The sequence below is a fragment of the Psittacula echo genome (assembly GCF_963264785.1).
Source record: "Psittacula echo genome assembly, chromosome: 5".
In the NCBI taxonomy this organism is placed as follows: Eukaryota; Metazoa; Chordata; class Aves; order Psittaciformes; family Psittacidae; genus Psittacula; species Psittacula echo.
In genome coordinates this window covers 3,383,130-3,404,663 of record NC_137739.1, presented here as the reverse complement: position 1 = coordinate 3,404,663, position 21,534 = coordinate 3,383,130, and the positions used below count along the sequence as shown (strand labels likewise).

The window sequence follows — 21,534 nt, the reverse complement described above, 5'->3', positions numbered from 1 at the left end:
TGGGCTGCTCTGAAATCCCAGGATCTGATCTGACAGGTTGCCAGGCATGATCCACAAAACTCTGCATGCGTGGGGCAACCAAAATTGGAAGCAAGCAAAAAAGGAACCAGGTTGATGCGTACTTTATCTCCGATGGTAATGAATGCTCTGGAGTCCAAGTTCCTTGGAGGCCTGTAAGGAAAGAGATGGAGTCAGGAGAAGGCCCAACTTCATTAACCCTCTTGGCCAGAGCCAGGTTTCACGTTCCTTTGAGCACTTTCAGCCACTGCTTTCCACCATGCTTTGCTGTCCTGGCTTCAAACCAGTACCCTCCAAACACTCACAAATGCTTTAATCATAGCAGTAACACCTGAACCCACACCCACAATCACTCACAAGCAGTAAGAACCCCAAAGCCTCAGCTAGGTGAGACATGCATCAAACCAACAGGCTCCGAAACTCCCCCTGCTCAGGAGGTGAGGAACCAAGACCCATGGGATGAGAGGTTTCTGTGGCAGAGCAGCTCGACTGTCATGTTTTGACAGGCAGGTGTTGTAAGAGGAGAGCCACGTAGCCTGAAACACGCGCTGAGGGAACAACAGGTAATTCCTCACCCCTGAGTCATTTGTGTACACTCGCAGGCCTGTTGCAGACAGCGTCACAAGCACAGCAGGCAGCACTTCAGTGTCACACCGAACACCACACAGGCGAAAGTCTTCCTTTATGGCTGTTTTCCTCATCTCTGCCCACTTCCCATTATGGGCAGCATGGTTCTTTTAGAGCCAACACAAGCATTTTGTCCCTTGTGCTTCGCTTCTCTGCTCTCCCCATCCCCTGGGACCTTCTAAAAGTGGAGGTTGCCCAACTGATTTTGCCTCTCAATTCCCATCAGAGCAACCTCCTGCTTCGAGGAAGTACTTCAGGCTCACGGCAAAAGCCTTGCACTGTGCAAATATTTGCACTGCAGCTTGGAAAGCACAGAGAAAAGGAGTTGGGGATAACTTAGACCAGCCTCTGGGCACGCAAGCACACCACAAACTCCAGCATGAGGCCTTCTCCGGGGGAATTCAAACATGAATAGGAGCCGACACACACTGCACCCGTGGTGGAAGGAGGTGGCTGTTGCATGCTATGCTGCACAGCGTTAACAGGGGAGTTCCCTTGGCTCCCCCCTCCAACAGATCTGCCCTATCTACCTGGGGTTTTCAGTCATGATAGTTCCCCTTTGGGGATTTCACTGCTCTCCTGGCGCTGGCTGAGTCTCTGCTATGGGTTTCTGGAGCAAACAAGGCTCAGCAGCCCAAGGTGCTTTCAAAGAGTGCAATGGAAGAGGAATTGCAGCCATCTGCTCTTTGTCAAACCAAGCACAGCTACACTGGGCTCTCCCCAAACAACTCAGACTAACCCTGATGCACAGGACAGGGGAAGGATGCTGTGCCATGCAGAGCATCCCCCAACCCTCACCCCCTGCTCCTGTCATGGTCCAGCTGCCACCACCTCATCTCTTTCCCTGCACTAAAAACCTTCCCTCAGGCAGATTTGCCCTTTCCAGCGTATCTTTGCCCTTTGGCATCAACACCATCAGGAATCAACCATAGCAGAAAGACTGAAGAGTCTCCAGCCTTTGCCTTTCAGCCATTTCATATCCGGCACCAAGAGACACACACATTGTGCCTGTGCATGCACACACACGTGCAGACGTGTGTAATTCCTCCCCATCACCCACTTAAGCTTAAGAGAAGAGAGTTAATTGCTGATCTTGTGAAGACTTCACAGGCCACTGCCCTTGAGACAGCGCTGAACTCAGCTCTGAAGACCCACTCTGAGCAGCAGATGCACTTACGTTGTGTTGGCAACAGGCTGTTTGATAGGGACACATGTTATCCTCAGTTCCCCTTTCTTCCTGCTTTTCACTGGAAGAGAAAGGACACACGTGAGCAATGGGCTTCTTTCATTTCCTTCCTTCAAGCTTTTTACTCTTTCCCTTTCATGGCCATTACAGTCCCTCCTCTTGGGGGATTTTAATTGCTGATGTTCAGAAGATGGGTTAAAGCTGTGATTTCCGCTGGCACTTACCCGGTTTGTGTGGCTCCAATCCTTTGGAATCTGAAAGACAGAGAAGGGAGACACCAGCTCAGCTTCCATGCTCCAGATAAGCCGGGTACTGCCTTGGTATCCTTTAGGGCCCCATGTGTGGCCCAGGAGAGCCCTCCCAGCCACGCTACAGGCAGAAGGATGCAGACGGTGCCGGAGCGCAGCTGAGCCTGGCCCCGTCCCCGTTTCTCCAGCCACAAGAGGTCCCCATGCCATTAGTGATGCACAGGGCTCCCGAAAACGCTCCCTGTCTACCTCCTCCTTGCCCTTCAGACCCCTCAGCCCCCACCCAAGCTTCTTGGGAAGAGCCAGACCCATTCTGCAGTATGGGATGGAACCGGCACAGAGGGCGATGTCCATCAGACCTCAAGCTAAACCAGGGAGTTAGTCCCAACAGGACAGCAAATACCCCCCATGCAACGAAGGGAAACCAGGATGAAACCAGCCAGGAGCTGACTGCAAGAACCAGCAGTGAATCAGCCACAAATCAAGCTTGTAGTGGCTGAGATCCCACCAGAAAAGGCAGGACCTCATCCAAAGCAAGAGGATGCTCTCTTCCTGTTCCTTCCCAAGTCCAAGCAGCACTGAGATAACATAACCCATTGCCACAGAGGGAAATGGGGTTCAAGCAAGTCCAGGGCAGGCCAAACTCTTGCAGACGAAACTACAGAGACAAGAGGTAACCAATATGGGAAGCCAGTGGGCAGAGGAGACCTGTGGAGGGCTGAGAATCAGCTCTTTGCAGTGGCACTGACCCCAGGCTGCTCATTGAAGTCCCAGCAATTCCTCCCTCAGCAAACAGCTCACCCACTGACCCCAGCTCCCTGGGACCATGAGGGACTGGAATGGGGGATGAAGTGATAGAGCTGAGAGCATCAAAGTCCTGATCCCCCCCAGACAGACAAGGGGGTATCCACACTTTGCAGCTAAGGACACTTCTGGCTGCACAGACCTGGAGGATGCATTAAAAAGCATGAAGAAGAAGGTGTGCTCCAGGCACTAGGCTGGGAGCAGGCATCTCAGCATGGCCTTGGACAGCCCTTTGGAAAGGCTCCTACCTGCCTGGCTCCTGGGAAGAGTCATGAGGACAAAGTCCGGCACTGGAAGGCTGCTGGGAAAGGGAAGGGAGAGGCGAGGAGCTGGGATTTCAGCAGGAGACGCAGCAGCAGTGTGACATGACAGGAGGATGACACATGTCCAGCACATTCCCAGTACAGATAGCCTCCGTCCCCATCCCTGTTCCCCCCCAGTTCCAGATGCCTCAGCTAAGATGGGTGCCTAAACCCCACTTTTCCAGTCCTGTCCTTCCCCATATTCAAACCTTGCTGAGGCTGCATGTGAAAGCTGGTCTGCAAGACACTGCGAAGGTCTCAACTGTGGACCAGCAGCATCCCTCCCTGCTGAAGGAATCAGCATGGATCAATCCATATCCCCATCTTATCGGCCACCTTTCTGGAATCAGAGCCAGCCCATTAGGTCTGGGACCACTGCAGTTCCCATGAGCTAACGGGCACAATGAGAACTTCCAGCTCAGTGAAACCAGGCAGCGAGCCGCTCCACCCCAAACTGACCCTGCTTGGCTGGAAACCACCTCTGGATACCTGACCATGCCACAGCTTCCAATTCATGAGCCTGGAAAGCTTCCCTTCCTCATCTCCCCAACCCAGCAGGGCTGGAAGGGGGACTATCAATGGTCACAGATGATGCTCTGCAAAACATCTGGTTGAGCAACGACGGCAGCAAACGCAAACCAGAGCCAAAGAAAAGATGCCATCCATAGGTTCCAAAATGCCTCCCCTTCCCACACCCAGCTGCTTGCTACTCAGTGAGGGAGGCCGACCACAGAACCTGAAAACCGGGGTTCTCAGAGTTCTTCTGCACCCAGGCAAGGTGGGGAGCTCACTGTGGGCACACATCCCATCCTATCCATGGGGATAGGTGGTGACCAGGAGCTTTGCACCAAGTGCTTCTCCTCCATGACCTGCTCTGAAACCATTTGCACGCAGCATCCCCAGGCAGTGACCAGCCCCAGCTCTACAACAAGCCCTGAAATGCCTCTGAAATACTTCATTTGCTTGCTCTCCCTCTTCCCAGTCGCTATAGTAACCCCACACAGCCGGCACAAAAGCTCCTTCTGTGCCACCGGCTAGGCTGGCTAGGCTGGCAGTGCCGTGACTCACACAGCAGGACCAGGGTCCACTTGCTCCTCATGCCAGGCATCCTGCAGCATCAGCCCTGGCTGCAAGAGCAGGGCCTGAGGGAGCTGGGAGCACCCAGCCTGGGGTCGGGAATCAATGGGATACGTTGTTTGATGGGGGCCAAGCTCCAAATCCAAGGAGGATTTGCAAGCATGGGCTTAGAAGGGCAGCAGGGACATGGAGATTCCCTATTGCACACCCTCTGCAGTCACTTAATGCCTCTATGCACTCGTCATCTCTGCTGTAATAGGGACCCTGCACACCATTCTGCTTCCCTGCACCCCCTTGACTTCCCAGCTGGGGTTAGCAATGATCCCCTTCCCACTCCATCCTGCTGAGCCCCCAGAAGCATTTCCTAGCTCCAACCTGGAAAAGCACAGATTAAACAGGAGGCATCCTGTCACCACTCCCAGGCTCTGGCTGGGCCACCCACACCAGTGGAAAATCCAGCTCAGCCCATGCCTGCAGGAATAAAATCACCCACGATGCTACCTTGCAACGGGGGGAACTGATGCAGAGCCTGCTACAGCTCTCCCAAAACTTGCCCCAAGTTTTCCAGCACACTCCAGGCTGGTCAGAATTCCTGCTGCTTCCTGCTGCGAGCTTCTGCTGCCTGCAGGAAGCAGTGGGATGAGCATGACGAGCCCTTGCAACCCAAGCCCTTCAGTCCCAAGCACATCCCAGGGCAGCATTTGCTCTTAGCCCCCGCAAGCAGCTGCTGTCAGCTCCTTCTCCGCAGCAAGACCTCGGCACCATCTCTCCCACATTTGGGATCCCAACAGGGTCAGTGCAGGAGGAGGTGAAGGATGGTTTATGTCAGCTGAAAACCCCAGAAACACTCCAGTTTCTTGCAAGAGGGGTGGCTGCAAGCATAGAGCAACACAGCTCCCCTCTAGAGATCCCTCCACGCAGCAGATAAAGCAATGTGGGGACATATCCCCGTTACCTCCTGCAAGCCCCAGGGCTCTGCTGCCAGCCCTGAGCTCATGGGCTAGCTGGGAGCTGCTGGTGCAGCATTCCAGGCAGCGGAAGGGGCTGCAGGCTGCGGGGGCACGAGGCACAGCGCCTTGCACCCGAGCAGGGCAAGATTAGCTGACAGAAGTTCCTGGTGCGGCTGAGATCGTAACCCACGTGATGCTGCAGGCACGTAACGGCATCCTTTATGCTAAGAAAGGAACCATTTCCTCCTAAAGAGAGAAGAAAAAGCCTCACAATTCTTTTCCTTACCTCAAACCAGCTCAAAACTGACACAGATTTCCTGGAACTGCTTAATTCAATCTGAATCCTCATCGTTGCCACTGCCAGCTTCAGCCCTATGAAGCTGCACCTCTCCCCTTGGGGTTTATCCTTCCCACTCTGCTGGCGTGGGTGGGAAGAAAGGAACAGGACAATCGAAAGAACTGCAAATAAAACTATTTGCCTGAGCCGACCTTTGTAATGAAACCTCTCCACTGCCTCCCCAAGGCTCTGGTGCCAGCCCCAGAGTGAAGCCCTGCAGCATTGGAGGCTGCTTCCAGAGCTGCTCCGCTCTGTTAGTGCTGGGGAGGATGTTTGGGATGCATCCCGGTTCTGCTTGACGCGAGGAAAAGGGTTAAATGCCAGGGATAGGGCAGGAGGGTGGATCCCAGCCCTGCTGCAAAGAAAGAGCTGGAACAAAAAAGCATAAAGGAAAAAAGAAAGGCATTGGAGGCAGGGTGCAAAGCCGAGAGGGGAATTGGGCTGCTCAGGTCCTAAGAGCCAGCTCCTCACAGGCACACTTTGTGCTGTTTTCCATTGTTGAGAGTGGAAAAAGCTATCTGTGGAAGTGGAAAACGGGCTCTCAACCTGCCGAGAGCCATCACTCATCGCTCCCGCTGCGGGGGGGGGGTTCCTGCAGGTCACCACCGCCCCGTGCACAGCAAAAGGAGTGAGCAAGGAGGAGGAAAAAACCACGCTGCACAAAAAGCCCCGTGCAGCCCCAACCCATCCTGAATCAGCGCACGCTGAATCACAGCTCCTGACTGCCCCAGCCACTGTGGGCACTCGCCTTGCCCATGCAACAGGCTTTATAGCAAGGGACGACCATGCAAGAGCTGCTGGAAAACCCTTGGGTCCCAGGAATGCAACCAAAACTGGAGCCAGGAGCGAGCTTTACCCTCCACATATTTTCCTTAAGCCATGCTGGATTTTATTGTGTTCACAATTAAGATGCCGATGTTTTACCCCCCCAAAACATGCAAGTTTCCAGTGCTTTAAAAATAGATCCCCAGCTGCAAACGCCGACCCCGTGCCCGAGCAAGGAGAAAGAAGCTAAAACCGCATTGATTGAGCCCAAAAAGTCACAGAGCCCCTTCTGGCAGCAGACCCAGCCCTTCACTCTCCCCCACCACGTGTTGTGGTAATTGCAACATCTACCTTGCTTCTTGTCCATGGTTTCCCAGAACTGAAGGAAGCGCCGGCACGCCTGGCAAAAGAGAGGGATGAGGGCGGAATGGAGGAGGCAGGGGATAAAGAAATCCCACAGGATCCAGCACAGGGCCCTTCTTGCAAGCACTGATTGTGCTTTTCAGTGGGAATGCATGGCCTGAAGCGCTCGGCGGCGTCACGGAGCGCTCCTTGTCCGGTATCCCTGGATCCTGGGGGGGCCGGGAGCAGCAGCGAAGGCGAGCGGGGGGACACAGGGCAGGCAGTGCCGTGTTCCCTATCGGCAGCTGCCGAGCCTGGCCGGGCTCTGGTTACCCTTGAAAGCTCAACAGTTGTAAAAACTGCAGCAGTGAAATAGCAGCTGACGTCAACAGGAAACTGGGGGGGAGCCAGCTCCGGGAGCCACCGAAGCGCTGGATTGCTACAGCGCATCCCGGTGGGATGCCTTCGCATCCGATAATCCAACCGCTCAAACCCAGTTTGCGAGCAGAGCCCACTCCTGCCTCCTCCATCCCCTTCTCCATGCATCCCACTGGAGCGACCATTGCTCCATGATAACCCTACCACCAGCAGCACATGAGGGATCACTGGAGCCATCCCCACACTTGGGTTTGGACACAGAGGAGGTGGCAGGATAGAAAGAGGTCACGTTTCTTTGTGCTGCAGGTGACAGGGTAATTGCCTTGCCACTAACAACTATTACCACAACAAACAGTAGAAATATTGTTCCATGACAATAGGAGCAGGGAGCTTTGCAGCTATTCCCGGGTGACACCAGAGACAGCATCTCTGGTGGCAAAGTATAAATTGCTGCATGGATTTGGCTGGGGAATAGCAAAGGAGAGAGATGAGGGCATGGAAAAGGAAAACCATTCCTTTCTCTGCAGAGATGCGCAAGAAAAGCCGTGGCAAAGCATCATTGCTCTTCCCCTTTACCTCAAAACCAGCCCAGCACCAACATTCCTGCTCAAAGCCAGGCTCAGCTTTGCCAAGCTGCAGTTTTGGTTTGATTTCCCTCTCAACCTGGAAGGGAGATATAGGACCAGCTTGTTTACCTTCAACTCATTATAGGAAACATGCCTTTGTGCTGCTCCTGAGCCAGTCCCTAACTTGCAGGCTGTACCAGGCCATAGGCATTTGCAGGCAGAAAAGTCAGAGGTCAAGGTAAATGCGCATACCAACATAATGAGTGCCTCGTATTTTAAATAGTGTTTATAGAAGGCCCAGAAGGACTGCGGAAGGTATTTTCTCAGGCACATTCCCATTCCCAGGGTATAGTTTCAGACACAGATCATCAGCACAGAAAGGATGCTGACGCAGGAGCTGCTATCGCAGACAGCACCAAGTGCCCATCCCCGGCATGATGCTGCGCTATCCTCCTGGCATTCACCCTCCAATTTCCTAAGCCAGGCATAAAACGCTCCAAGGATCTTTACAGACACCCACCCATTCAGTGCTGTTTGGAAGCAGAAAGTCCCTAACCCAGCAGGTGGGATGGGAAGCACTATTTCCTTTGAATTAGTCCTGTTGGGTTTCAGCGCCCGAGGAGCAAGGGTGGCGTCGAGCAGAGCTTCCTGATATCTCAAAAGCATCTTAAAAAGCAAACACAGAACCCAAAACCAAAGGGAAAAGAAACCCAAAACATCCTTTCAAGTCTCACTATTGGCAGCTCTTGCAAGACGGGGTAGGAATTGCCAATGCCCTGAAAGATGCACGCCGCTTGCCATTAATCATCCAGCCTTTTACGCATTCCAGGTAATCCCACGGGATCAGAAGGCGTCAGGTGTTTCACTGGTGTTAACGAAGCCTCCCCACGCCTCAGTGCAGGGACATTACCCTATGACAGGCGAGAGAAGCTGAGGGAGCAAATCCCGCCATGGCGAGAAGTCAAGGCAGGTCCAGGTACAGTAGGGCAAAGGCAGGGATGAGGATGGCTCCCATCACTCCCGGCAGGCTGGCTTGAATAAGTGGAAGAGCACACCAGAAACAGCAACTGGGGAAAAGCCACTTTGTCACAAGCAGCAAAAGAGGAATTCCCCATTTAGGATGAGAAAGGAGATTTTTATAGGTGTGTGTTTGGAACTGAGCAAAAAGTTAATGGCTTCACCTGCCGCAAAAGAAGAGTGGCTGCCTAACCAGGGGAAAGGAAGGGATTTCCCTCTGATCAAAGTCCATGCACTAGCTGGCCATCCCATCCCAGTGCCACGCTGCCCGGTGCCCACTGCACCTCACTGTCCCATTGGGAACTGCAGTTGGATCCCTAGACAAGGCCATAACACATCCACTGCCCCAAGCCTGGGATGTGCTTACCTTTCCACACACAAGGTGCACATCCCATGGGAAAGCTCCATGCGCCTACGCCATGCAGCCTGGATACTCTGCGGCAGCTCTGTATTTAAACAAGCCCTTTGAACCAAATCCAATTAGAAGGCAAACGGGATCACCTTTCTCATCCCTTGGATGGTGCTTGGGGCCGATCAATCACCAATACCGCATAGGGCTCATCTCCACTGCAGCACTGCACTGATGGGGCCACAAGGGCTGGGCGAGGAGGAGACTGATGCAAGGATAAAGGGTGGGACCTGCTGGTACCCAGCAACGGGCCTGGGGAGGGTACATCAGCCAAAGCTACCGACAGGCACGGGCCACACCGGGGCTCCATGCACTGGCCAGATAACACGGACAGGGCTGTGCCAGCAGCTCCAGGAGGATGTCACCACCCAGTGACATTCCAGATGTGTTTTTAGGTTACCTGCACAACCCCAAGGGCTGGAAACTCAACGTTTGATGTTGTGTTTTGTTCCTAGGTGGCAGCTTGCTGTCCTGCAGCCCCGTGATGATAGAGCACATGGGATCCCCTCAATAGACTCACTTTATGAAGCTGAAAAGCACCGGTGAGCAGGCTTTTGTGCTAAGCCATTATAGGACATGCTCTGTGCATGCCAAGGGTTGTGCTGCTTGTGCAAAACCCTAGTGCATTATGATCACAAAGGCATCTCCTTGGAGCCAGCACAGAGCTGGGGTGTGGGCACAGCATCCTCTGGGAAAGGTGCCACAGGGCTTGACGCTGCCTCCACTGCATCCATTGCTCCAATGGGATTTTCTCCCTGGCAAGGCAGCAGCAGAGGCCAGCACAATGCCAACGTGTACCTAAATGCTTGGGATGGGTCATTAACCCAACCCACAGCTCGTCAGGAACCACGGAGCTGCCAGTGTGAAACTCACCTTGTAGGACCCACACATGGGTTGCAGGCCCTGGTGTGCAGCCACAAGACAAAGGTCTGGAAGCAATCACAGCCCCAACACCTTAGCTGTGAGGAGAAGGTGAAGGAGACAGTGCTTAGATGGAAGCAAAGAGGATGCTAAACAAGAACCAAAAGCAAGAGGCAGAACCAGCATCGCCTATGTCCATCTCCCTGCCAGTGGGTATCCAGCACTCCTCAGAGCAATGCTCTGCCCTTCTATTTCTCATAGACAAAGCCACGTCAAATCGAATCTGTTTAGAATTTATATGAGCAGATGGTGGCAGTTTCCTGATAGGGGAGAAACTCGAACCAGTTTTGGAATAGATCAGCTTGACAAGAGGCACATGGTTATAGTGGGAAGGGAAAAGAGTCATTTGCCTTTTAATTGTTGGTTCTACCTCAATTCCAGAGTAAACAGACCCTTATTTTCTATCCAAATTGGTGCAATTCAAGTACTTCCAGGTGTCCCCAAAACTCTGTAAACTTAGCAAGAGAGCAAAGTATTCCCTCCACTCCCAATAGCTTTGTACCATCCACCCTCTCAGTTATTTTGGGCAGGGACAGAGTGATTTCATCACTGCAAATGATGTAAGACAGAGCAGGCACCTGCCCTGAAAATGGGATTTATGGAGTGGGGAAAATAAATCAAGGAAGGCCACAATGTCTGCAGCTGCCTGCTCTGGGAGAGGGGCAGAAAAAAGAGGCAGACCCAAGTGCTTCTCCGGTCCAGAGACACCAGGCATGGGCAGCATCCGCACTGGACAATGGGACAGGCAGCAGTTCAGATGGTTCACAGTGGTGTTACCCTCTGGGATCCAGAGCAATTCCCTGCTCCGGGATGCTCTGGGGATGCTGCCGCAGCTCAGACAGACAAAGCCTGCTCATCCTCAGAGGAAAATCTCTGCTCTCCAGCACTGACCCAGCATCACGCTGGAGGAGCAGGGAAAACCTTATTCCTTTCAGAGCAGGGTGCCAATCTGGCAGCATACAGAAAGCAGCAGGTAAATACTCTCCTACACCTCCTGCTGTCCCACACCAATTCATTGCTCTTTTTAGTGTGTCTTCAGTGCCATCCCTCTCTTCCCTGCCTTTCTCACCCTGTCCCTGCTCCAGGCAGGAAGACACAAACACAAAGGGCTCATCATGCCAAATGAACAGAGCCAGTTGGATCCTCAGTTTCTCCACTGAGTTCTTCTGAGACAAAAACCCACCCCATCACATGGCAGAGAAGGAGCCAGGATGTCTCCCCAGGCTTGGATGAGGCACAGGAAAACCACAGCCAGGGAACATAGAGACTGCCCAATTCCCCTCAGCCTTATCTCCATGTAAAGCCTGTGACCGCACTCAAACCTCAGCACCCAGCTGGAAAGCATCAGTCTTAACCACTAATGATGCACCTAAGTCAAGCAAGGGAGGTGGCAGGTGACCCATCTGGTCCCTGCAACCTGCTTGCAGCAGTGCTGGGAATAAGGGCTGATGTAGCAAGGGGAAAGCTGGCTTCTGAAACCCGAAGGAATGCTCAGCCGTAGTAAGCCAGACCTGCAGCCTCTACTGCTGGCATTAACCATCCCTCTGACCTGCACTGCATACCTCCTGCTCTCCTATCACTGTTCCTCTGCCCCAGGAGACAGACGACATCCATATGCCCAGAACAAGTCCAGCTGCTCCATGAGATCAGCTCCTACTGCTCACTGGGCGAGGAAGTTAAAGATAGATATCTATCTTATAAAGACATATACCCATCTTATAAAGGCAAATAGACTACAGATAGATAGATAAGGGAAGCACGACATACTCCATCATTCTGCAAAAATCCCCTGCACACATTCCTCCTTTGTTCCTCCAAACTCCCTGTTGCAAAGCTGGAAAATTCCCCCTGTTCCCAACCAAAGGCTGGGCCACCAGCACACTGAGAGCTCCACCACCCAGCATCACCCAGCACCATCCCCTTCCATCTCCCCTTTATGGGCTCTTCTCTGAGGTTAAAACCACTCCATGTGGGGAAAACACCTATTTTATGGCACATATGCCCAGCGTACACAGAGCAGCTTTGATTCCAGCCTGGGAAAGGCAGGGGCTTCATAAGCAACGTGCCCACAGCTCAGTGGTGTTTCTCCACCACGGTTTGCCAGCAGGAAGGGCACAGCCTCGTTCCGCTGCTCCTTTTGGATGGGCTTTATACTTTGGCCGTACTTTTATCCCCTCCACATCTTCTTCTCTCAAAGCCACCTCTCTTGCACTGCAGTGTTAGGGGAAGTTGCAGGCTTTTCCTAGTACAGCCAGGTTCAAGAGCTGTCACTCCATCCCAGGAAGCCAGAGGTCTTTGCAGACAGACCGGTCCCAACGCATCCGGTTCATGTCCCATCTCAAGAGCTCAGGGGCTGTGACTCAGCTCAGCCTGCAGCTCCCCATGGGGCACATTCAGGGCTTCCAAGAACCATTTCCACTTAAATCAGAAACAACCGTTTCATTTTAAGCCCCTTTTACCACTAAAGAACAAGCTGAGATCATGTCCAATGTGGTTTTCTCTGGTTTTAGGGAAAGGAGCAGTGGGTGGCATGTGGAACAGTGAGGAGCTGGAAGGAGACGTGTGAAACGTCAAACCTGGCTGAGATAAAGGGAAACACACGCTGGCTCCTTTCCCTGCCACGGTTACACACTGAGCTGCCACTGTAAAACCCCACGGGGAAACCCACAGTTACTGAACAAGCAATTCTTTGTGGATCCCAAATCAAAGGTAAACTCTTGCAGCAGCCTGGAATGTACCTCAAGAAATCACACGTAAAGGAGAGCCGCTGGAGGAAACACTGAGTGGTTTTCTAGCACCTTGCTAAAGCACACATAAGGATGATAAGAGTTTCAATTAGAAGGCACCCACAACTTCTGCCTGGTGATTTCTAGAGGCACCTCCTCCAGCCTCTGCTTTACCCTCGTCACCCAGGCGTCCTTCAAGAAACCAAGCAGAGGAAGGTGTCATTAATACCTGCAAAAAGCTTCTCTTGGGCAAGAGAACAGCATCTGCAGAGCACAAGAGGCAGCTCAGCCACATCACAAGATGTATCCTGGGCTCAGAGGATGACCCCAGCCCTGACACCAGCATCCTCCGACTGCTGATGCTCACCACTGAACCACTGATGCTCGAGGCAAGGATGCTCACAGCAAAGCATCACAGGGATCAACCAAAATCCTGGAGGAAACAGGCTGCAGATGCAAACAAAGAGTGAACAGTTGGGGCTGCAGAAGCAGCAGATCCAAAACACCCACCACATCCTCAAGGCAGCGTGCTGCTGCTTCCAGCCCTAAGGAAAATGGGTGCTGCCAAAGAGAGACAAAACACGGCACGGAGACTGGTAGGGTCCACACCTATCACCCCAGCAGCATCACCCCCTCATCCTCCTTTCTGCACCCTTCCATCAGTGAGCCAGGTTGGATTCAGCACAGGGTGGATGGTTTGAGTCGTGGGGAGACCAGGGAAACCTCAAAAGCCAGCTGAGCACAAGGGCACGCACGCACCAAATGCCTCGCGCTGCCCTGCCCTGCGCTGCCAGGGATGTTCTGGGTGCAGGCATGGGGTTTTACAAACAGGCACGTGGGGCTGGGGCTGCCACCCACCCCCGAGCACCTTTTGAAGGTGCTCGGAAGATGACAAAGAGCAGCCAAAAGCAATGCATCAGCACCAGATCATTTCATCTTTGGCCGAGGTGCAACTTGGCAGCGGGTCAGGAGAGAAACGAAGCGGCAGGGGATTTTAGCTATGCAGAGCAGCTGTGTTACAAAGGCTGGGTGGTGAGCACATCTGGCCCTCAGAAACAGAGCCACGTCAACTCTTAGTGATGCCTTTGCGTCTTCAGGACAACACGCACCCCTGCAGCCCTGCTGAGCCACGAGGCACACGGTCAGGACTGATTCAGAGGGAGCATCCTCAAGGCTGCAGCTCTGCTGCTCCCTTGTCTCCCTCTCAGCTTTCCCATTCCAACACCAAGTAAACCAAGATCCCCGTTCTACAGCAAAAAAGACCTCCATCACAAAGTGTATTTGCCCTTTGCTACCTTTAATAGGAAACAGTCTCCTCCAGGGATTGATGCACACAGCAGGAGGAGACATCTGCTCCAGCTATGGAAAACGCCCTCCAGCAAGCTGGGTCAGGAGGCTGCCATCTCCAAGGGCTGCTGTTAACACACACTGGTTAAAGACAGCCAAGGGGCACGGCACCTGACCCAGCACAGCAACTCCAGCAGCAGACAAGCTGCTTCGTCAGCCATCCCCGTGAGATTTGGGTTAGGAGAGAACTGATACACGCACGCCACAAAGCAGTATCTGGCTGGCCTGCAAGCCCAGACAAGCTGACACTCCTTAGATAACCCCGTCATCCCTTCCTAAGCCACCCCCAGCCCATCCACGTAACCAGCCCTGCATGTTTATGATCTGTCAGACACATGACTGTCACCTGCCAAGCCCTGCAGGGAGCTGCTTCCCTCCTGTCCCTCTGCTCTGCATCACCAACCCCACCGGCACCCATCGCCATTGATGGGAAGGAGGATATGGCTTGGCACGACCCTATCGTGGATGCAGGGGTTTATGCATTCCTGATTGGAAATCTCCAATATGAGAACGAAATACAATCATTAAAAGGTGCTTTTAAGTTTCTTAAACGATATAACAGTGACTATCAAGGCACGGTACAAACACCCTGCAACAAAGGACACCTGATGCCCAACAGGCAGTTTCCAATGAGAAGCTCCAAGCACCAGACAGGTTCATCAGATACAAGCAGTCAGGCTGACGGCAGTGCCAAACCACAGCTAAGGTTAGCAGCCTCTGATGGGAAATTACTTGTTTTGGGCACTCTGGAGGTTTCCTCCTTTCCAAAAGGAGGTTTTTTTCCTTGGTGGTGATGGTGCGAGGGGAGGAAGTGTGGATGCTCTACAAACAACTTCTGGTGAGTTTTGTCTCCTCCTCATCCTGCCTCTTCTACTCACGTTGTGTTTTTAACAGAAATTTAGCTTTAAATAGATAAAAAATAAGCATTTTGGTTGAAATTATGAAATTAAGGTTCAGAACATGGGAGAGACCTAACTCAGCAATGACCCTCCTAGAGCACAGTGCAAGCAGAAGGATGGAGGCTTCAGCATCCCAGTGGGTACCAGACCCTCCCCAGCCCCTCCTGCACACTGCTGCCAGCTCCCAGAGGAGGAGGCAACAGCCAGGCCATTGTCACCTTCACACTTCTCCTTCCCAGCAGTGGAGCCATTGCTCCCAGGGTCAGGAGGGAGCCAAGGGCTGGGCAGACATCCCACTGCACCACACCCCAGAGCGCCAAACAACTCCGCAGGGTCACAACACATTTCAGAGACACCAAACTCCAGCACTGTGTGTCTTTCACAACAAGATCCAGTGTCTGTTTACACAATCTGGCTTAATTTGCCCCAAAAAGGTTGCTGGACTAACTGCAGTAGTTCCTGGAAGCAATGTCCTGACCTCCAGCCGGGCACAATGCTCACCATCATCCCTCCTGACCCTAGAGCCTTCAAGTGATTCCTCATTTCTTCCTACATTAGATCCAGCAGCACACAAGAACAATCATGCCACGTGGAAAAGCTCCTATCTTGAAAGGGATGTGCTCTTCCAAAGTGCTGCCCATCTCCTCTTGCAACTGCAATAGAGCAGACAGTGCACAAAGGAGCCCTGTGGTATTAAGCCACGTGGATTAGGCCATGTGGACTACACAGCACAGGATTAGTGGGGAAAGGATGCTGAAGAAGATCCACCTCACCTTCACCCCAGTGCAGGTCTAGAGCCTCCCCCAGCAGGAGGCAGTGATTCCCTCCCTCCCCTATCCACTGGGACCACAAGACCCCCAAATCCTGCCCTTCCCCTTAGCCACACCGTAACCCACTGCGTCCCACACGGACAGCAGCTCTGCTCCAGCCTTTGATGGAAGGAGAAGCGGCTGCAGGAGAAAGGTGCAAACAAAGGCCAGCTGGGGCCACAAGACACTACCATGATATCAGAGACAGCAGCAGTAATTATGGTATTCCTTGGGGTGATGAACATTAGGCTCACAACACTGCCATGGAATCAGTGCAGCATCATCCCCATGCAGATAAGGCAGATAGGATACCTCCCAGGCTGAAAAAAGAACAGAAACTTCCCGTTTCCACCACGAAAAATCCTCTTTGCTCTCTTCCCCACCTAAAATCCCTGGCTGCCACTCAACCTGCACTACAGGGTTCTGCCAGCACTGTGTCAGGCAGCGAGTACATTCAGCCCTGTACGTACCCACAAGTAGTTCTGAGTCACGCCAGTAAAACCCCAAACTTTTTGTTGCTAGAATAAAATCACCTCCTCAGCCAAGACAAGTTCCTCTCTCAGCAGCTTCCCCAGCAAAGAGCCTGCCCAGGTAGTGCCTTATTGACACCAGTGAAAACCATCTTCCATCCAATAAACCCACAGAGCCCCACGTCCTCAGCGGTGGCTTCTTGGGTCACACATCACCAGGACCAGAAACCCGCACCCATTCCCAGGCCCCCAGAGGGAAGCTCTACAGAGCAAAGGTGAGTTTCCTCCTGTAAAGAAACAACCGGGACAAAGCACACTGAGCCTGCAGTCCAGAGCTGGGGAATAACAGCAGCAGCCTTCAGGAAGAAGCATTATTCCCTGAGGAAAAGGCAGGAGAGCATCCCTCCAGGGAGGGAAATGGATGGCTGAAGCACAGCTAAATATTTATCACATCCAACATGATCTTTTCCAGGTGCCCACTGTTACACTAGCAGAAGGCAGGACCACAGGTACAAAGCACTGTGCTCTCTCTATGACTCTTATAATAAATTGGATACAAGCTCTGTAATGCTTCAACTAGAATGAAAACCTGGCTCCTATCCCTGCCCACAAACACCCAAAGGACATCACACTGGTGACAGGAGCCTGATGCCAAAGCCCTGCACCTGCAGGTCATGTCTCCATGTGGGTTTTCAGCAGAACCGACTCTTTTTGGAGGGATGGCAGCAGGAAAGGTGTGAATGGCATACGAGACAGCGGGATTCACACACTGAATGGTGTAATGGTGTGTTCTGATGGAGGGCACGGCCAGGGTACAGGAGAAATGTGTCCCCACCACTCATTTACCTACCCAGAATAGATGTGCCACCAGAACAAGCACCAGTTCATCCCCAGGCTCCGGCACTTCTCACCATTGATCTTTCCAAGCCTCAGTGCCAAAGGAGAGCTGCCTCCCTGGGAACACAGAATCCAACCGGATCCTGCCTCCTGCCCCCAACAGCACTCATCTTCCCACAGGATCTCTTCCCTAAAGAGGACTTGCTCTTGAATCACTCAGGCATCAGCACTGGGTGAGCCCAGGAGAGGCCAAGCAGCTTTCTCTCTCCAGACCCCAGCCATGAACCCTCCCTCTTGCAGCCACTTTCTCCAGCAAAATCCCTGGGTTTGGGAGCATGTTCCTGCTTCTCCCTCCAGAACAGCTTCCCAGCCATCAGGGGCCACCCGAGCCACAACCAACAGCCACGGTGATGGGCACGCAGGCAGAAAACATGCCTCAAGCCCCCGGAGAAAGGCAGCAGCTTGGATTGGAGTCCAACACCTTCCACCATGATTTTCCACACACCTAAAGGCTGTGAACTTCCCAAGGCTTCATCCCCTTCTGCTTTAACCTCTCAGACACAACAAAGCCTCCCTTTCCAGCATCCATTTCACCAGAAAAAGGTACATACTTCATTGGAAAACCATGCCCAAGGACCAGTCGTTGTTGCAACCTACAACCAGAGGCTGCGCCCCTTGCAAAGCTCTGCAAGGAGGACACGGAGGCAGCCCTGGAGCTCTGCACACAATTCCATCCCTCAGCATCACCCATTCCACAGAGCACAGCACAAGGGAGCTTTGGTGGCCCGAGACAAGGAGGAGCTTTTGCATATCTTGGTATGCATCAGGCCCAGCGGTGCAAGGTAACACAGAAACCAAGTGCTTTCCCACTACCTGATCCTGTGAGACAGTGTGGATCAGGCAGATACAAGCAATGGAAAGAGGAAGAAAGCTGAAATCTTCCCTAAGCTTCCTATAATCCCCAGAAGGTGTTTATCTCACAAACTATGTTTAGCACAGAGCAAAGCTCTCGCCCGGCACCATTCCTATCCCGCATGTCACGGCCAGCCACGCGCATCCCAAAGAACTCTGGAGGCAGCCCCGTGACTAAGCCAGAATGACGACAAGCGAGTCTTGGTATGCATCTAGCATGGAAACAGCCAACGCAAGAGCTACCACACAGTGGCCTCCACTTACAATCCTGGTCCATTCAAGCCTGAGAAGGGAAAGCAACCAGCCAAAGGAAACGCGAGGCTGCTCGCAGGATTCCCCTAAGGAAAATTAGGGAAATTCAGCTCAAATTCACGCTGCCCAAAGGCAGAAGGAGCTGCTGCGAGTGCTGCCAGCAGTGCCCTAAGTCCCAGAAGTGGGTACGTGCACTCAAACCTGCGAGCATCCCTATGCAGCAGCGGCAAATCCACTTGGAGCGCTGGCACTGCCGAAGCAAGAGGGGTTTGAAGAGGCAGATGCCTTACACACACTCAGGATCATTGTGAATGGGAGCATTGTGAATGCTGCTCCAATGAAGGCAAAGGAGCTCGGGTCAGATGAGGACCAGCTCTCCAGCAGAAACCAGGCACACTCAGCACACCTCCAGCAAAGGATATTAGGAGTAATTGTATGAATGAACCAGTTCACCACAACCAACAGCCCCGTGCAACCAGAAACCCGCAGACACAGAAAGGTGCCAAACTTCCTCCAAGGAAAGCACCACGGGTCCTCCACAAGCATTGCCTTTTGCCATCAGCCAGAACGCTTCCCCAAAATCCCCCTGGATCCATCTCCAGCCTCATCTCCTATAGGGCATGAATCCCTCAGTCAAGCTCACCTCTTCCCTCCATCCACACATCCACCGGGCGGGCACTGGCAGCTCGCTGTACCTACGAGCAGAGCGACAGGTCTGGGATGGGGTATCCAGGTGAGAGGCTTTTAAAGCAGCACGGTTGCTCCCATCCAAGGCGGGCTGGAGGCATGTGCTCCGACCCGTGAGTCAGCAGCTCCGCTCAGCAGCACGGTAAATCGCTGCTGATTCACACCCTGCTTACACAGCAAACAGGAAACTCGGGTCCACATTCCCTCCGGTTAACACACGGATCATTTAAAACAGCAAGGGGGGGGGGAAGAAAAAGTCACGCCGAGGTGCGTTCATCTGCTCACATGGCGCCTGACTTCAAGTTTCCAGTGTATCACTCCAGAACAAGGAAAAAGCCTCCAATTCTATTCCGATGATAAGAAAGCACCAACTGCACTCCGTGTGCTCCCTCCTCCGTCCGGTCCGCGCTCCCAACACTGACGCAAACGGCTCCACGGAGCACCAAGGCACCAACAAAGCCCTTTCCTTCCCCATCTTTCTCAATCCCGGTACACCGGCAGTGTCATCCCGGCCGGGGCTCACCTTGGGACAGGCACCGGGCCACCTTAGTCACGGCGATGCTCTATAAATAACCCCCGTGACACACGGTCACGTTCTCCGGCCGCGATGGGAAACTCCATCACGGCATCCCCAGCACATGCCGGCAGCGGGGCGCGCTTGCGGCCCTGCCACCGAAACGATGCTCCGGGGCACAAGGACCGGGATCCTCATCCCATCCTTCCCGCTTCACCAGGCTAAGACGAAGGCTCTGCTCATCCTCCCATGACACCGACGACATTCGCGGGCTCTCGGAACGGGAAAGGCTCCGGCAGCGGTGGATGAAACTCGCGTCCTCCATAGGAGCTTCTACCCGCCTCGTTCCCCGCCCGCAGCACAAACACATCCGGGCTCTGCACCTCTGCCCCCGCCGCAGCGGCCCTCAGGCAGAGGGATGCACGCAGTGTCCCCATAGAGGAAGCCGCGGCCGCCGGGTTGGGCAACAGCCGCGTCCCCGCAGGTTACGCCAGACCCGGTTCTACACCGCTGTAACCCCGCTCCCCCCGCAGAACACTCGTCCCAGAGCCCCGCGGAGCAGCCACCGCCACCCCCCGGCCCCGGTTCCTACCTCTGGGCAGCGACATGGCGGCAGCGCCGCGGCCCCGGGCCCAGCGCGCACCCGGCGAGTGCGGCCCAGCGTGGCGGCCGCCGGAGAACAGCGCCGGGGCGGGGCGACGCAACGGCCTGTGGGCTCCGCCCCTGAGCGTCGGGATTGGTCCGCGGTGGGGAAGGAGGCGTGGTTACCCGGCCTCCGCGGGAAGAGCTTTGCGGTTCTCAGACATGGCTGTGAGAGTGAAGTGAGTCGGGCGGGCGGAGGAGTGGTGGTGTTCTGTTCCCCCAGACCTCGGGGGGAAGAGGCGGAGTTTGGGGGGCTGCCCTACCGGCAGCACGGCCCAAGGGACCCCTGTGTTGGCACAGGGATACAGAGCGTGATGGGGGTGATGCTGTGCAGCTGAGACGGGCGAAGCTCATCACATCTTCCATGGGGCTGGGTGGCAAACTGATGGGGCTTTATTCCTAGATGAGTCAGGCCAGCAATGCACCATGGCACAGGATGCTCCCCAAACACCCGAGCTAGTGAGCAGAACATGAGTGGTGCAGTTGAGCAAGGAAAAATGAGATGACAAGTGCCATTTTCTGGCTGAAATTCCAAGCGTGATCCATACAGACACAAAGGAGGGGTGGGAGCTGCAGACAGCCCTGGGGAAATCACAGCAGGTCTCTCACAGCCATTCCCAGCTTCATGTTTTGCAGTGTTCTGGATCAGTTCCAGCGCTGGAAAAGCTGCCTTAAAACCAGAGAACACAAGGGAATCATGGCAGGAGCTGGGTGAAATGGGATCTGTGCCTCTGTGGACATAGGTGCCACAAATGGACCTGTAATCCGGCATAAGATCTGTCAGCTTCAAACTGAACCTAGAAAAGGTCAAATGGGAAGTAAATTATGGGTTTTAATAGGGAGAGCAATTACCTTCCTGAGACAGAGCAGATTCACCCCCTTTCAACACAGGTGAGGAGTCTTTCTCAAAAACCCTGCTCCAGTTCAACCGCAGGGTAATTACCCCTGATGCAAGAGCTGCAGACGTTGCTGCCTGGGCTGGACCAGCAGGAGATGGGAGCAGACTGGGCCTTCCTGGTATTTAGCTGTATAAATCTGAGCCAACAATGAGGGCTGAGCTCCAACCCAGCTGATCCCAATGGGTTTTGGCAGTGTTAGGGTGGGAGGTTTAGGGAGTGCAGAGCATAGCTGGCATCTTTGCTGGATGTGGACCTGCAAGGAGTGGTGGGATCGGCTTGGACACTGATGCTGGTGGCACCTAGGAGTGCAGGACATGACCCTGCTGTCTCCATTGCGTACTACAGCATCCCTTCGCCTTGCACCCCCAGGCACGGCTGGAGATCACTGCTGGCCTTGGCTGCAATTATAGGGTGGATGAAACACTCACAGGTGTTTATTGACCCACCTTGAATCACCAGGCACTTCACAAGTGGGGCTTTGTCATCTATTCGGAGGCCTTCCAGCCCTGCAGGAGTCCAAATGGAGAATGGGGTATGGTTGGCATCAAAGTCCAGCAGGGTGGGAAGGCTGAGGATGGAGCACATGGACGTGC

General features: G+C 53.7%; 1 protein-coding gene across 1 annotated transcript in view; it reads right to left on the bottom strand.

The window, feature by feature from the left end:
- MAP2K3 (mitogen-activated protein kinase kinase 3) overlaps nt 1–20,070 on the bottom strand; it is a 31,570-nt gene extending 11,500 nt beyond the window's left edge. Inside the window, exons 1-4 of the mRNA XM_080617950.1 lie at nt 19,993–20,070; nt 2,056–2,085; nt 1,823–1,892; nt 123–171 (exon numbers count right to left, since the gene is read on the bottom strand). Of these exons, the coding sequence (XP_080474076.1) occupies nt 123–171; nt 1,823–1,892; nt 2,056–2,085; nt 19,993–20,008 (165 nt within the window). The 5' untranslated portion in view covers nt 20,009–20,070. The remainder of the gene's footprint in view (nt 1–122; nt 172–1,822; nt 1,893–2,055; nt 2,086–19,992) is intronic.
- Nucleotides 20,071–21,534: the final 1,464 nt, after the last annotated feature.